General features: G+C 45.4%; 1 protein-coding gene across 2 annotated transcripts in view; it reads left to right on the top strand.

Moving 5' to 3' along the window:
• The window catches only part of DENND2A (DENN domain containing 2A), a 74,425-nt gene that overhangs the window by 41,062 nt on the left and 15,697 nt on the right, over positions 1–17,666 (top strand). For both annotated transcript variants that reach the window (XM_014517925.2, XM_014517924.2), the window contains exons 6-13: positions 4,020–4,217; positions 7,274–7,367; positions 9,443–9,493; positions 14,144–14,331; positions 15,131–15,240; positions 15,485–15,554; positions 15,935–16,012; positions 16,435–16,575. In XM_014517925.2, the coding sequence (XP_014373411.1) occupies positions 4,020–4,217; positions 7,274–7,367; positions 9,443–9,493; positions 14,144–14,331; positions 15,131–15,240; positions 15,485–15,554; positions 15,935–16,012; positions 16,435–16,575 (930 nt within the window). The remainder of the gene's footprint in view (positions 1–4,019; positions 4,218–7,273; positions 7,368–9,442; positions 9,494–14,143; positions 14,332–15,130; positions 15,241–15,484; positions 15,555–15,934; positions 16,013–16,434; positions 16,576–17,666) is intronic.

Raw genomic sequence — 17,666 nt, 5'->3', positions numbered from 1 at the left:
AAGATGGAAACTTGCTCATGCACTGAGATGAGGAAGGCTGTGACAGTGCACTGGGATAATATGTTGGTCTTCCTTCTCTGGAAAACTGGGCTCAAACTCTTAGTGGGTACATCTGCATGTGCAATGAGTGTGTCTGAATAAAGTCTGGGGCAGTTTTCGCCAGAGTTTATTGCTCCCTGGCACAGCATTTGCACATGCGTCTGGGACTGCAGCATGCTGAGCCGGGGTGGTGCAACCCTGGTTGGCAGGGGATCCAGGGGGCCAGCCTGCCAGCCAGAGCTGCACTGCATTGTCTCAGCATGCTGCAGAGGAGCTGGCTGGGGCATGAGGGTGCCAGCAGACAGCCCCTACACTGTAGCACCCTCGTTCCCCAGCCAGCCCTGGTCACCATCAACACTTGCATTGTGGTGCGTTAAATAACTCTGCCGTATGATAGTACTTGTGTTGGGCAGTACTATCTGACAGCAGAGTTAATTACTTTATTGCAGCCTAATAGCACTGCATGTGTAGACAGTGACACTTTATTGTGGACCTAATTAATCAACTGTAGTAAAGTGCATGTGTAGATGCCCCCACTATGTTCCAAGTAAAAATGAGTTATGGTTTGATCCTAGTTCTTACAGTGGTCAAACAAGGACCAAACTATGAGAGAGGGATCCAGAAATGAAATTCCGCACTTCCCCCCAGTTTAGGGATGGTTGTAATTGGGGTTCTGATTTGGGCACAGGTGTATGGTGAATCTCCAGTGGCTGGCAGTCTCTGTTTATACTTCTCATTTCAGAAGTATAGAGCGGTGCTGCCATTTAGGCTGAAGAGCACTGGCAGAGCTATGAAGAGTTCTGGGCTGCTTTGTGATTTGCTTGGGCCAGTGTTCCAACACATTTGCTCCCGGGTGACTGGTGCCTCCTATGTCTGGGGGGGCACCTGCAGATGCCACCGGCGGCATTGGTGGCGGGGCTGGAGCTGGCAAGCATCTGCAGACACCGCCTGCGGTGTCGGCAGCGGGGGCAGAGTTGGCGAGCTCCTGCAGATGCCATCGGCAGCTGGTGGGTATCTGCAGATGCCACTTGCAGCATTGGCGGCGTCAGCAGCGAGGCTGGAGCTGGTGAGCATCTGCAGATGCCGCTGGCGGTGTCGGCGGCGGGGATGGCCCTGTCAGGGTGTCCCCCCTACACGTCGCTTATGCTTTTGCTGGTGCTAAATTAAGGCTGTCATTTACTACTATGTAATGCAAGCCCCACCATCCACCTTTAAAGTGACACTGAAATGCTCCAGTAATCTCTAGTCATGGCCTAGTCATTTGATTGGCTTACTGTCCATAGCCAGCCTGTAACCCTTTATGCAGGCGCTGGGAATGTTGGAAAGATTCAGCTGCCATCACCTCCAGTAGGAAGGTCCTTCTGCATTTCTCTTGAAAAGGCTGGTTAATAGTAACAGCTGCTACATCTATTCCTTCTGATTCTCCTAGAAGGAGAACATTCCTTCCTTACTAAACCTCCCTTGCTAAATTAGGGACTCCTCCATCTATAGGCTAACATAGACCTTTAACATAGATCTGTATCTAACTAATCCACCATAACTACTTAGGGTGCGGTGCATCTCTGTGCAGACGCCCATGCCGGGTCCTGTGCACCAGTTATGTTCCACTCAAACTCTTAATGTGGGACTGGGAGCACAGCCACATACATGAACAAGTGACTGAAAAGCAAGCTAAGGTAACTTGCAGCAGATCACCTACTCTGTGGTAACTGGTTCTGGGCACTCTGTCACCCTGCTCTGATTATGAGGTAGCTTACCCCCTTTTACTGAGGGCCGAGGGCTTTGGACTGCATAGGATGAACTTCACCCTTCATAGAGTTCCCATCAAAGCAGTTACCAAGGGGCTGAAGTAACATCATAATTGTGTAGACCCATGCTGAGTCCATAAGCAAACAACAACCAAAATCATCACTAGCCTGGGTCAGGAAAAATATGCTGGAACACTGCTAATCCCTTTCCTGGGAGTCAGAGTAGGCACAGCTGTAGTGTGAACTTGGTCTGATCTCTGGTAAACCCCAGAACTCACTGAGAAAGTCTATATGGGGCTTGTCATCCTGAAGACTTCTCAGAAAGAGCCTTGAATCACTAGATTGCTGGAGAAATGCAGAGGAATCCAGGCTTCAGAAAGAAAAGCTTCATCACCTTCTTTCAACTGTGAACATATGAATTGCCATTTACTGGGTCAGACCATCTTGCCCAGTGTCCATTGTCACACAGAGGCAGGGAGGGAGTGGACAGTGAAAGGGAGAGTGAACTGTGCGTGAAGGGTTTTTTTCCACTGTTCTTTTCTCATTTGCAGCCTCCAGCATTTAAGGTCTAGCAAGTTCTAATTCAAAACTTAGGGCTCATTTTTACTCCTACTTCTTTAACCCCCCTTACATTTTGGGGAGATGGGAGAAGAACAAGCTCTTCAGGATAGGAGATGGAGATGGGCATGGCCATCGGGTCTGTGGTCTGTACACCACAAGGCAGCACCATGTAGCGATACCCAAGCTAGCTCTAAGTTGCCTTGCTGAGAAACAGGGTACGTTAGTCCAGGCAGAGCATCATGCCACTGCAGCTGTGCTGCTTCTAGTGTCTGAGATAACCCAGACCTAGCTTGGGCTACTCAACACAACAGTGCATTATGCCTGCAGGCAGTGATCTTGTTGGGGCTAGTTGGGAGCTGTTGTAGTACAAAGAAAGAAAAGACAATAGCCTTACAGAGCCATTGCTGAGAAAAGCCCATGTAGCCAGAATCACCCAGAGGTACTGCTTTGTAATGCCTTCTAATTAACTTCCCATTAGCTCATTGTATAAACAGAGCCTGGCAATTTTCAAAAGGACTCAGCACAAGCCTAACACTGCTGTCATTGCAAGTAATGGTAAAACTCCTACTGACTGGCATAGGAACTGGATGGCATCAGTGCTGAGAGCTTCTGAAAATCCTGCTGTTACCAGAGTGAGCTTTGAGCTTTGTAAGGGCCCAACTTTACCCGTGACATACCAGATTGGGAAACAGAGGCACTGGCCAACTCTGATAATGAGGCCAAGGTAAGCTGCGCCATTACACCATTGATTCTTGGTCCCACACTGTGATATGGATGAAGGAAAGGTTTACAGCAAGTGGAGATTCTCTTAGTGGGAACAAGGCAGGCCTCCCTCTGTATTTTCCGTCTTTTGATTCTTCTCTCTCTCTGCTACCTTTCAAAGTCTCTAGTCACAGTGATCCTATATCCAGTTGAAATAGCTTCTTCAACCACTATCCAGTTAGAGTTGCTCTTTCTAGGATGTGAAAGGCTCCCCCTTTCCTGCCTCCCTTAGTGAATGCCACTCTTCTTCTGTACTGCTCTCTACCCCTATGGGTGGGGAATTTAGGACCTGGATGTTGATATTGTATGTGCTAGCCTTTTGTGCTGCCATTGGACTTGGACAACTAATAACTGATGGAGTTACAAAAGAACTGGTTTCCATAACTGTCCGCTGTGGGGTTTCTTGCATCTTTATCTGCAATATTTTGTTCCCACCTCTGTACAAAACTGGGCTGTAAATGAGATGGATCACAGTTCTGGTCTGGAATGGCAGTTTCCTAGGTTCCTATAGGGCAAATGTTAACCCAGATGTTTGTGTTTGATTGGCTGGTTAGCATTTTTCTTGTGTGATCCCAATCTGTGGATTACATATAGCTGGGGAATTGTTTGCTCCCCAAACTGAGGCCTTTTAGCCAATCCCTGAGTTGTGTCATGACCTGAAATAAATCTGGGACTCTAATTGTCTGTGAGGATAGTCCTGTGTAAACTGTGACAGTCGGGAAAACTCCTTGGACATGCAAGAAATTGCCAGCCATAAGCTACACTTGCCAGTCTGCTAGCCAAATGCTCCAGCTCTTTTTCTTAGTGTTTAGTGGAATTGGTGCTTTTACAATGGTTTCTTGCAATGCCTGGTTAGATGAAGCACTGTATCAATTCATTTTCACTCTTCCGTTCTGTCTCCTTCCCCAGTTACTTTCCAAACCCATTTTCTTTCGACAAAATTCAGAACGGCGGAGTTTCAAGCTGCGAGACATACGGAAACTGAGTCGTGATGGAACTGGGTCCCCTTCCAAAATCAGCCCCCCCTCTACTCCCAGCAGCCCAGATGATACCATCTTCTCCTTGGGAGATCCTCAGAATGGGAGGAGGAGGAGGAAGATTCCCAAGGTAACTTCAGGGTTTATTTCTTTGCTTAGCTTCCCATAGGTAGTCTTTTTTTTGAGAGAGAGGAAGAAATTTTCAATGCAGGTTTCAGTGCTGTGCTTGTAAAATGTATCCCTTATTCCTGGGACTGACTTGATTTCATTTAACCTCTCACAGTCAGCACAGGGCATTCCTTACATCCCACTCTCACTTTTTCTCTTCAAAAAGGGGCCAAAGATCTCTGTAGAATATATTTTACTGTAGTGCTATTTTACTAGTCTGCGTTACTATGAAGGATAAAGCAAATGAAAATAACTGAAAATGAGATATTTATTTTTTTTACAACATTGGAATTTTAATGGGGGGAAAATAGTGATTTTTTTGCAAACATTATATCTTGTTTTCCAACATCATTAGTGAGGAACATATGGAGCAGCAGTGCCTTTCAAAGGTCATGTGTTCATTAGGGTTTCCTGCTATTTATATATATATTTTTTGCAAACTAACATTCAGTCACTCGGTCACTGGTTATCTTTACTTGCAGTACATGTTCTGGGTGGGATGTAAGCCTGGGTGAACAAAGGAGACCTACTGGAAACTTGAGAGTCCAGTTTTTCTTTCCTTGTCATTAAAGGTTTTTCCTCAACAATACCTCCCATTTAATGGAGACTGTCATTTTATATAGCATGACATCGTTGTATGTTTCAGAGTTCCTATCTGATCATCAAGAGTGGTTAGTCCAAGGGCTATTTGGCTGTGGGATATCTTTTGAATGTTTGTAAAACATAATTATCTTTCCTGCTCTTTGCAAGAGTCTGGCATATGTTGGCAGGACTAGACTGTAATCACTTCTTTGACCTGACAGTCTTCTTTTGGAGGAACATGTGTTTTGTGTGTACTAATGTATTCTGACTTGTTCTCATGTCTACAAGTCTGGTTTTGTGTATCCCTGTTGTACATCTTGGCACTTTGGGGTGCTTTTCCATGTGTCACCTCTGTGTGTGGGCCCTTATTCCATGCTAAGTGGAAACTAAATTGCTATAGCTTAGTTCTCAATGAAATCACAGAGTAAACTGTGATGGTCTGGCTTCCACTCACTCTGAGGTAAAACCATGCACACAGGCACTTTTGTAGAACAGCTGGTGTATTGTAAAGCCCTGCTTCTTTTTACCTTGCAGTAAATTGTTCATATGTCCATACGCTCAGTTAAGTCTAGCATCTCCTTATTGTTGCCTGTTGCCCTGTAGTTGTCCTCTATGGTCACTCCTCTAGCGTGCGCTCTCGAGTTATAACAACGCCAGCTGTTAGCATAAAGTGCCTTCGCTGCCTTTGACTTCTCCACTTCTATCCCCCAAGACCCTGTATGTGTTATATTTTCCAAGATGTTCAATATCTTTTTAAAATAGAAGAATCAAGAGCACAGTTGTATTGATATTGTGCCTTGCATGTTATTAATCAGAAGCAGTTTTTAAAACCTCTCTGGGTGCATCTACACATGAAGTTTTTGTGCCTGAATTGTCTGCACAGAAAATTCAGGCTTATTAATGCACTTCTGGGCTCATGTCTACATGTGCACCTCCATTAGGAGCAAATTACGCTGGACGGGAGCAGCCCAGTCCAAGGCTGCTCCTGCCTTGCTCTGCCCCGCTGCAGCAGCAAGGGAGAGCTCCAGGCTCCCCTGAGGACTGGCAGCGGGTACTGGGGTTAGTCCTGATCTCTGCCAGGCAGGGAGAGCTGTGCCAGCTGCAGGGGCAGCTGTTTCCCTGCTGCCAGGGGATCAGGACTGATCCCGATCCCCACATGGCGGGGAGAACTGTGCCAGGGGCAGCTGTTTCCCCAGCACATGGGGATCAGTATCCAAATCCCCACGTGGCTGGGAGACCTATGCCAGCTACAGGGGAAGCTGTCTCCCAGCCACATGGAGATCAGTTCAGGTCTGACCCTGCAGCAAATTGCTCCTGGTCAGTATCTACACATGTGCTACAGCGCATTAGCTAATGCGCCATTTATCTAGTACCTGTATGTGATGGTACTAGCAAATGGCACATTAGATTAATTTAATGCACAGTAAGTCCCATGCACATGTAGATGGTGACGTTTACTGCACATTAGTCTAATGTGCAATAAAGTGCCTCACGTAGACGCGCTCTCTGGGTTGGATCCTTGCATCCATCTGAGTCTAAGTTGCATCTTGCCACCTTTAAGACTGCTGAGACCTAAGGACTGACTGGGGGCATGGCACAAGTTAGATCAGCCAAAGGTGTATGGTACATTCTGGGAGCCTCTTTATAGGACAAATATCACAGCAAGAATTGACAGTGCCCCATCTCATGCGCAGAACATCCCCTGTCCTGAGCACCTGCTAGGAGCAGGTGGCACAGAACTAGTTTTGCTAGCTTCTCACCCCTTCAATGTGCCCCTGTGCCAAGGGAGTCCCAATCTGCCCTGTCAAGTTGGCTCTCTATCTGCAGCACAGAGGAGGCTGATGAGCTGGATCCTGACTACTTGATTCTGTTAAGAAACCATTTTGAAAAGCTTATCTACTTGTGGTTTCAATAAGTTCTGATTTTCCCCAGCATTTGCTGTGTATAATGTATTTAAAATAGGCACAGGCTTTTTTGTGATATCTTTTATTGGATCAATTGTACAGTTGGGAACCCTGTTAGACAGACTTTTGGGCATCAGGTGCCCTTTCTCAGGTCTGCATGTATTTAAAGCATTTTTGCACAAAGATCTCAGGAACCTTACATCATTATTTAACCCAGACATTTTTCAGAATCCTCAACAGGCCTCCATCTGTTTCTGTAGGAAGTGTTGAGAAGAGTTTGGCCAGGTCTTCACTACTAGACTGTCACTCACAAATCTGGGGGCTGTGGTCAAGGGAAAAAGTCCAGGGGAACTCTCTGATGCTTGTTGTGAACAGTGGAGAGTTGAAGCCAGAGTGTGTATGGTACCAATAAGATCTGGTGATGCGGTGACTGTTGATCAGGACTAGAAAACTCAAATTAAGATGTCACTTTCCTCTTCCTATTTGGGGGAAGGAGACTAACCTCATTCTCTGTCTCCTGTTTGCTGAGTAGCTGGTGTTGAAAATCAATGCCATTTATGAGGTACGGAGGGGAAAGAAACGTGTCAAGAGGCTGTCCCAGTCCACGGAGAGCAATTCAGGGAAAGGTAAAAAAGGCATTTGACTAAGGCATGTTGCTGTTGAGTCTTTTGAGGATTTCTATTTGGCTTGGGTTTGGCTAGCTATGCCAAGCAATTATTGTTCTTCATAGCCTCTTTGCTAATGCTTTGTCCAGAAAAACATTTTTCTCTTGAAAAATGCCAATTTGTTTAAATAAAAACAGCGGGAGCATATCACTGTCAGGGAGGATTCCAGTGGAGTGCAGGCAGACGTTGATACTCACCTTACATCTTCCAAGCTTTTGAAGGACCTGCTTAGTCTTCCAGCTCTTTGCTACATAACTGGGAACCTCCATTCCCAACTCAGCCGAGAATAGTTCAAGTGTTTTATAGAATCATAGGATTGGAAGTGCTCTTTAAGAGTCATTTAGCCTCGCACCTTCCACAAACGGAGAATTCACCATTCCTAAAATTTCCCGCATAGATGTCTGTCCAGCCACTTCTTGAAAGCCTCCAATGAAAGAGATTCCACAACTTCCTTAGATGGAAACATTTATTTCAAACAACTATTTTTAGAATTCCCTCCTGTGAGAAATTTCCAAATTTTCTACTTTCCGTTGTGGAACAAAATGATTCTTTTTTCCCCTTAGAATTTCTCTCAGAAGACATTTCAGTGTTTGATCAGCTCTATGTATTTCCCATAATTACTTATAGGATAACTTATGTTTGGGGTTTAAAACAATATCTCTTAGGGAATACAGTGAGGGCCAAATTATCTCATGTTGGCCAATTGTGGAATTTCTTTCACTTTTTGCTGAAGTATCTGGTGATGATGGTCACTATGAAAAACAGCATACTGGACCAGAGGGTCTGATTTAGTCCAGCAATTACATTCCCCTGTCACTTGAGTTTTTGTATGGCAATTTAGATCAGATTTTGCCCTTGTTTGTGCCTAGGCAGTGAAGGGTAGAATTTTGCCCCAGGAAGAAAGACACTTTGATCTGGATTCTGTTCTACCTAACAGACATGGATGTAGGTGCCTAATTGTCACTCTCTTCCACCCTGCTTGAGCTCCTGAAAAATGTAATGCAAAAGGTGCTTTTTCTGATTTAAAAAACTTAATGTTCCTCCTTCCCTCAGGTTTTTTTGTGACTTAATCTCAAGGGTAAGGTGACAGTGGCTGCATCTACACAAGATGCTGACTGTGCATAGTCCGAGACTACTGCAGAGTAGCATCTTTTGGCAGAAAGAGTGACTCAATGCTACTGCTCAGTAGTCTCAGGCTGCTGTACAGTCAGCGTCACAAAAAAGCCATTCCTCAGCGCTACTGTCCAGTAACTCAGGTTACTGCACAGTCATTCAGTATTTGTTTATACAAGTACTAAATGACTGCTCAGTCAGTGTCTTGTGTAGATGCAGCTAGTATGTTACAAAAGTAGATGCAGTAATGAATTTTCAGGAGTGGAGCAGGGTGGACTAGAATTACACTTAGGAGCACATCCCCCTGGTCGGGAATGTGTGTTTCCCCAGGGACAAATAGCAGTGGCACATATTTGTGCTGCTGCTAGTTGTTCCCGGGCATGCCCCTGCATGCACGCTTTGGCATATGGCAGATTGCCCCAGTGGGGTAGGAGAGGCCCCAGCAGCTTTACCTGGGGTCCTGGGGGCCTCCCAGGGATGTAATGGTGCTGGTCTGGGTGTGCGGAGACTGGCTGGCAGCTAGAGCCTGGCTCTGGGTGGCCAGGCTTCAGTTTTGGGTGGCACATGCTTCAGCCATGTGCACACCCCCACCTTTTTTTGGCATTTTTTTTTGACACCGGGATATCCTGATGTCAAAAAAACTGCCGCACTGGTAATTAGCAGTGTGACAAATGCATGCATGTGGGATGCATACAGTTTTGCATTGCCACGGACGGGTTTCTGGCACCGCAAACTGCATGTGCATGCTCAGGGGGATGTGCCCTAGGTGCCTAAGTTCGCTTAGATGGAATAGGATCTGGCCCTTTGTGTTTTATGAATTCGTCCTTCTGAAGCTCTTGAGCCAGATTTTATTTTGCCCTCTGTAAAGAGTGCACTATTTTTAGGTATTCTTCATTTCACTTTCCTTTTTTCCCCCCTCTTAGTTACCGATGAAAACAGTGAATCAGACAGTGACACTGAAGAGAAACTGAAAGGTAAGGAAATTGAGTGGGGAGAGTAGCCATGGCAGATGGTTACTGATAAATTCACACCTAATGTTTTAACTCTTTCCTCTTTTCTTTGGTATATTTTGAGATAATATGGATTTTCACACTGAAAACAGAGATATCAAAGGCCAGGAGAACTGTAGAAGAAGGTCATAGTCTGGGAAACATGAGAGTCTAAAACAAATCTAGAAGTCATGCCAACTCCCTTAGGAATCTTTTAAATTGACTTTCATGGTTGGCATAGACACCAAGTGTGTTCAGGAGAGGATCTGTTAAGTGAAAGATCACAAATGTGTGAAGAAGGCTGCCAGGGCAGCTAACAGATGGACGTAGTCCTTGGGAAATCCAGCAGGGAGCATGTTCTTACAGAGTAGAAAGACTAGGTAAATATATGTAGAGACTGAGGTGCATTCTGTGGTGCCCTGTTAGTTAAATTGGTTTGGGAGTGGTTTGTTATGCTATTTGCTTAGCCCTGTGACAGCTGTGTGGGGTATGAACTCCCAGAAGATAAGTCTGAAATCTCTTTGAATTCTTTCCAGTGTTTATTAGTCCCATTCCCTACTACTGTAACCCTCTTTCAATTTTATACCAGGAATTAGAATTCAGCCAAGACTGCAATCTGAAATCTAAATTCCTTCCAAGCCTGAGGTTTCTGTATTCCAGGCTGAGGGTACAAACATGACTTAACTGTTTGGGTAACAGGTCAGGTCCCAAACCAAAGGGGCTAGTGCAGAGGCAGGAAATTGTTTCAGGCAGAGACCGACTTACTGAGTTTTGGCAAGCCATCAAGGGCCTCATGACAGGCAGCCAGGGGCAGATGAATATTACTTTTCCAAATTTTTAGGGGCTCCGTGGGCCGGATAGAATGGCCTGGCGGGCCGCATCTGGCAGTGGGCCACATTTTGCCCACCTCTGGGCTAGAGTGCAAGAATATGGTGCTTCCTACCCTGCTTCCCAGAGTGCATTTGTAGTGGGGAGGAGACCTTTGCTTTGAAAACTCAGAACAAGCTAGAGCTTCCTCCTGAGTCTGGTTCTTACCACGTTTTTGCCCTGCAGGACCCATGTGTCCCTGCACCTGCTTCCTTTTGCTTCAGAAAGACTCCTGGGATCTTTGGTGTTCCTGTACAGGAAATAATAGGAGCTGTCTGGGCTGCTGTGATGAAGCAGCATGGCTGCACTGGGTTCTAGCATCTGACAACTTATTACAGGCCAGTCTTCTAATTTATGTCCTGCCAAAATCTATAGAGAACAGTTTGTGGGATATCACTGCAACTAGGTTTGACCCTGAATTAGATCCTGGATTGGGCCTTGGACTTAAACCTAATTCATGTTGGGATCCAAACACTACCTCCTTGGCTGTCATCTACCAAAAAATTAGGGAACAATTCTGCTATTGTAGGACATAACCATTTCTCTATCACTGCAGCCAACTCTGCCAGTGAAAAAGAGTATTGTGTTATCAGTTTATCATGCTGGTCATTATTGTAGTGATAGGAAATACACTGCTTCTTGTTACTATGTCTTCACATTGCAGAAATGCGATAATAGCACATGAGCAAGTTTAAGTTCAGTGCATTGGACAAGAGGAACATTGGGAACCTTCTTTCCCATTTGTCACCACCTCTTTCTTCAGTTACTACTACTACTTTTTGGCTCAGGACATGTATTTAAGATAGATCTGAATGTCAGAAAGATCCAGAAAGATGAGCATCATCTTCTTTCTCATGTTCAGGATCTGGTTAGTGTGGCAATGGAAGGGTGAACCAAAGTCCCAGATCCAAACCCCACCGAACTCTGAGGCTATGTCTCAGTTATAGCCTGGTGTCACTGGCTTGACCTACTAGGACAGTAGGCCAGTATTGTGGTTGACGTTTTTCATATTGTGGCTTTTGTCTGAGACTTTAGATTAGGTGGTGTCCATTGTGGGAGGGGGAATAATTTAAAACCAGATTCTGTCATGAGAACATAAGGGCTGTCCTAGTAGCTTTAATAGGCTTCCACTAAGTATATGTCAAGGGAGAATTTGAGTTTCAGGGTGGGGTTTTCAGCAGCATAAATCATTGGCCTAAGTCTGCCCCTATTGATGTCCCTGCTAAAACTCCCAGAGACTTCAGCAAAAGCAGAGATAAGCCAATGCTGAGTGCTTTTGAAAAACCAAGAGTTAGACAGTAAAAGGCCTCATTTGGAATAAATGGGTGGGCACAAAAAACTTGCTTAATAATTGTTTTCCAACTATTTAAGTTGGTCTAATAAAAGATATCAGATTCACCCAAAGAACCTTGTCTGCCTGTGGGCATAAAAGGTCATTTGAAGATACCTTGCATAAAACTTGAAGCTATTGCACTTCCTGACATAACTTAAGAGCAGCCCCAGGGCTGCTCTAAGGTGTGTTAAGTAGAATGCTCCGTGAACAGCACACAGCGGTCAAATGAGAGGTCAAGGATCGGGTCCCAATCTTGTATCACACAGTGACATCAGCGGCCCTTCTTTATTTATGCATACTCCTAAATTTCTAGGCAGAATTCTCTTGTTTGCATTCACCTAGTTCCAATGCAAGATGGCTCATTGCTTTCAGCCAAATTGGATGGCAAGCCTCTGCCACCCAACAGCAAAGAGCCTGTAGCTGTGAACTGTGGTGCGGTCTCTGCCTTGTCATTGATTACCATTTTCTTTTTTGAGGGAAAGTTTTGGCATTTTGAGTTGAGACAGAGCCAGACAAATGTTCTGAGGGACACTTGCCTCGTTTCTCCCCAGCTGGTTGCTTTTCATTACATTCCCTGCTGGAATGTTTATTGTCCCACAGTTTACACGCGTGGTAGTTTCAGGTTTGTTTGGCAGTTTTTCTTCTCCCACTGTCTTTGGGTGAATTGGGCTCTTGTGGAAGAAGAGCCCTGAGAGACTCTAATTAGCTTCAGGCATAGCACGGCCTGGCGCCAGACAACCATTCCCACTCATACATCTTCCAGCACTTTTGGTTCCTGGCCACCTGCCCAAACCCTGCTGTTACAGCCTTGGTTCCCTGACATTGCTTTGTCTGTAGACCTCTATCCTGATTGAAGCATCCCAAGCTCCTCTAGTACTGGGCTTCTACCAAGTGCTGCCAATTTTTTCTTCAAAACGGAGTCAGTCACACATCCAAGTATGCATAAATAAGGCCTAGGAGGATATGTCTTTCCCACCCCTCTCCACCACAATGGATCTCAATTTGATTCCGCTTGTGAAAGTGTCTAAGAAATCACTCTTCCACCTAGACCCTGCAGGCTCTTGTCTGAGCATCCTGTGTCCTCCTGCCATGTGCTTTTGGCCAGGGCTATACTGCATTGCAACATGCCTCCTAATGTTACATTTTGCCTTAGTCATTACAATTTGTTGTTGAAATTTTACCTTTCAGTTTCCAAATGTCTTTGCCTCTAGCTCAGTCACTGGGAAAGGAAATAAGCTCTAGTCACAATGAGTGCATAGTATATAAAGGCTGCAGTCTGCTGCTGCCAGCCCAGGCAGAACCATTGCCTAGCTGAGCTGCAGCAGGAGCAACCAGCAGGTAAGGGCAAGAACTTATGGGGATGGCTAGAAAGCTCTTGGTCCTGGGCATAACCTAAAACTGCACCCTGCTGGGGATGGGTAGCCTGGTGGGGCTCCTGGTGGTACAGGAATCCCCAGGAAATGCCAGACCAATTACCATCCCAGTGAAAGGTGGGTTGGGGTGCCTTAATAATCCCAGCTCCCACAACTGGCGGGGGATAACCCCATAGTAGGGCTGAGAAGGCATACCCATGTGAGAGAGAGTGGACTAGATGCTCAAGAAGCCTGACTTGAGGCACCCTCAACTGGTCAATGCTGGGGCCAGGACCAGAAGGGTCAAAAGGGCCAGAGGCCTACCACAAGGGAAGCCCAGAGCCAAGGGCCTGGGGCCCCGACTGGCCTTGGAGGTGTGGCCAGGGCCTGTGTGGCCAAAGGTCCTGGGGGGGACCACACCCGAGATGGGGAAGAGTACAGGGAGCGAGGCAGCCCAGAATGAGGGCAGAGTAGGCTGTCTGATAAGAGGGATCCAGTTGGGCTCCAGATCGGAGGATCATGGGGCCCAGTGTGGGGCCGGAGACTCTAAGAACTGTGATACCATCTGTGAGGCATGGGCTTGGGTGTGGGGAAGGTTGGAGCCACAGATAGTGCCCCCTGTCATCGGATCAGTAATGGGCAGTTTCCCGCATCATACCAACAGCTTATGGAAACAACAAAGTTGTGGCAGGAGAGACTGGGTGGATTGCCCCACAGAGACAGGTGAGCGGGTCAGCATGAGACTCGGCCCCATCAGGTGCCCCCTGTCACACTGAGAAATCACATTTTTAAGACTAAACATTTAATCTAAAATTTATATTCTCACACACTGTTTCAAAGAAGAAATCCACCTTAACTCTGCCCCTGAACTCATTAAGGTTTTACAGTACATTGTACTTTATCGTAGGAGCAAGAAGTTCATACCTCAGATGTATTGTTGATGTATCCATGATAAATGTAGTACTTTGTGTGGAAATATAAATCAGTGTATCAGTGGAAATACAATATCAGACATACAGCCAGAGAACATCACCAGTTATGTCACGTGGGTCATGAAAAGGCTTTCCTCATCTTTCTTTGCAGCTCACAGCCAGCGCCTGGTCCACGTGAAGTCTCGCCTGAAGCAAACCCCCCGATACCAAACCTTGGAGCGGGACTTGATCGAGTACCAAGAGAGGCGGTTGTTTGAGTACTTTGTTGTGGTCTCACTGCATAAGAAGCAGGCCGGGGCTGCTTACATCCCCGAAGTCACGCAGCAATTTCCATTGAAGGTGCGGTGCCTATGGAAGACCTCCATCATCAGGCTGCAACTGTCCATCTGGCACCTTCTCCCCTTCCTGACTGCCCTCCAGTTTAAACAGGAGCATCTTGTGGGAAGTTAGCCAGAATGTAATACAGAATAATTCCCTGCTGTGCCATTGTTTAATAGGCACAAGGATTTGGAGGTTACTGTGGACCAAAATGACCTTCATGGTGCTCTCAGATGCCGATAGGGCAGCCATTTTGATCTTTTGCTCTTCTATGATTTTTATATAACTTTCTTTGAGAAAAGTGGTGGAAGTTTGGATTCCTAGAGGAGACCCAGGGCTACCATTCACAGAGTAGAGAAGCTTGTTATCTTGGGGGAAACAATATTATTCCCACTAGGTCTCACTCCAAACAAGTGAAAAACAGGACAAAAGAGGTGAGAAACAGGACAAAATTACAGGGGTGGCTGTGCATTTTCCTGACTGGAGTGGCAGAGGTTCACTACAGCCTTTACCCTCCATAGGTCTCACTGGCTATATAACCCCCTTCCCTGACTGAGCTCTTAGCCAGATTGTAGAGTGGAGGTGAGATACTCCAGGGATACACAAATGCAAATGGAGAGTTTGGCGAAGAGGGGGAGGGGAAGTTGCTTCAATAAATCCCAAGGTCAGGTGAGCTAGGATAGCAGCAACTCTAATTAATCTTCCAGGCAGAAGCTTAGTCTCTGTCATCACCTCTTAATTTGTCACAGGAGAAATATTTGAAGCCATTCCATCCCCATGTGACTAATTGAAAACATTCTGTCCTTCTCTTCTCCCCTAGCTTGAGCGCTCCTTCAAATTCATGCGAGAGGCAGAGGACCAGTTGAAGGCCATTCCTCAGTTTTGCTTCCCTGATGCTAAGGACTGGGCACCCATCTACCAGTTTACCAGGTGGGTGGGTGCTGTCTTGTCCTTACATGAGAACTGGGCTTGAATATACTAGTCAATTAGCCATTGGAGCTGTGCAGCCAGAGACACTCCTGGAAATTACAGAAAGGAATAGGAATGAGAGCACAAGAAGGGTATGACTGGTGTGAAGGGAGTATGATGTTTTCTGCGGGGTGGAAAGGATTTGTGAAAAAGTGTGACAGATTTTTTTTCTTTGTATTTCTGGTCTCTGTTTCCTCTTCTGCAGTGAGACCTTCTCGTTTGTCTTGACTGGTGAAGATGGCAGCAGGCGGTTTGGATACTGCAGAAGGCTATTGGTAACTAGCCAGTATTCTTTTCTCTCCTGCATCCTGAAAAGGGAAGCCCCTCTGTGATACCAGTGTTGCTGGCAGAACCTCTAAAGACTTAGATGTCTCTGTGCTGCTCAGTTTAAGCAGTCCCCTTCAAAACTGTCTCACTGTCTAAACACAGCCCCTTTTCACTTTTTTCTCACCCTGTTTTTTTTATTCTGTTTTCTGGGTCTGGTTCTCATTTCCCCAGCTGGCCATTGAGTGACATGCTGTCAAGATCATGGTCAGACTCTGAGCCTCTGAAAAAACTGTTGGCACAGACAGGGCAGTCCCTTGCTCTCTGCCTCGGTTGTAACAACTCTCTTTTTTGCATGTTTTTTTGTGTGTTTGTGTTTCTCTCTTGATAGCCCAGTGGGAAAGGGAAGCGTCTCCCTGAAGTTTACTGCATTGTGAGTCGCCTTGGATGCTTCAACCTCTTCTCCAAGGTGAGAGAAACTTTTTTCATAAATGGAAGAGAAGCTGAAAGCAAAATCAAGGCACGGAGAATGGGGACTAGTAAATTGGAAAAGGGGAGGGTCTGGGGAGTGGTACATACCAGTTACATAGACATTGAAAACGTATAAAAAACATGGACCGGTAAACATTGGCCTCTCCTTTTTAATGAAACTACTAGAGCAAAGATATTCCACAATAAAGGAGGAAGCCGTTTGATTTTATTGGAGCCAGGATTTTACTCCAGGTTTCTACTTTCATTTGTCTTGCTTACTCCAGGGCCCTGTGTTGCTCCATATCAGTAATCTCCTCTTGTGAGGAGTTAAGGAGAGAATGTAAACGCCATTGTACTTTATTCTTGATCTTCCTCTCCCCTTCAATTTATACATTTTGTGACTTTGTTTTCTTCTTCCAGATCTTGGATGAGGTTGAGAAAAGACGGGAGATTTCCCCTGCTTTGGTGCAGCCCCTCATGAGGAGTGTCATGGAGGCACCTTTCCCAGCACTGGGCCGGACCATCGCAGTCAAAAACTTCCTGCCAGGCTCAGGGACTGAAGTAAGAACAACACTGGAGTGGGGAAGAGAGTAGTGTGATAGTGATAGGACTCCCCTCCAAGCATAGAAAGCACTGCAGAGATAACAAATGGAGACATGGTCTATTATGCAGGGCAGGAGGAGTGCTCAGGAAGCAGTTCAGGAAAGCTGGAGTTTCTCAAAGAGACAATAGTAAATCCATGAGAGCAAACACCCAGCATGCAGGAGAGGCAGGAAGCATAGGAAAAGGCTGAGTCAGGAGTTCTTTAAAAACCTGGACATCTAAAAGGAAATCATACAAAAAATGGAAACACATTGCTAAGAGCAAAAGTCAAAGAACAGTGCAAGCACATGGAGGCAAAACCAGAAAGGGCAAAGGTGCCAAAATAGGAAGGACCATGGAGGGGAAAAAGGAAAAAGGAAAGATTCTTGTCAGTACATTAGAAGTGAGAGAAAATGGAGGAAGCTGTAGCTTCCATACTGACCAGGGAGGCAAAGCAAGTAGCAAATGATGCTGAGGAGGCTGGATTATTCAATGTCTTTTTTTGCTTTGGCCTTTACAAAAAATGTTAATTGTGACCAGATGTTTAACACAGTTGATTTCAACAGAAAGGAGGTAGAGCACAGGCCAGGATGGGAAAAATACAGGTTAAAGAATATTTTGTTAAGTTATATGCATTAAAATCACCTGGGTCTGGTAAAATTTACCCTAAAGTGCTTAAGGAACTAGCTAAAGCAATCTCTGAGCCAATAGAAATTATCTTCAAGAATTCATGGAATATGGGGGAGGTCCCAGAAGGCTGGTGAAGGACAAGCATAGTGCGTACTTTTAAAAAGGGAAATAGGAGACTCGGAGAACTGTAGAAAAGCAAGCCTAATTTCAGTATGTAGAAAGAGACCAGAACAAATGATTAAACAATCCAGTTGTAAGCACAGTGATTTTAATTATTGTCTAGAATAATAAAGCAATAAAAAATAACCAACATGGATTTGTGAAGAACAAATCATGTCAAACCAATCTAATTTACTTCTTGGACAAGATCAATGGCCTTGTGGATAAGAGGAAGCTGTAGATGTCATATATCTTGACTTTAGTAAGGCTGTAGAGATCAT

Source organism: Alligator sinensis, unplaced genomic scaffold (assembly GCF_000455745.1).
Source record: "Alligator sinensis unplaced genomic scaffold, ASM45574v1 scaffold74_2, whole genome shotgun sequence".
In the NCBI taxonomy this organism is placed as follows: domain Eukaryota; kingdom Metazoa; phylum Chordata; order Crocodylia; family Alligatoridae; genus Alligator; species Alligator sinensis.
This window is presented reverse-complemented; position numbering and strand designations above follow the sequence as displayed.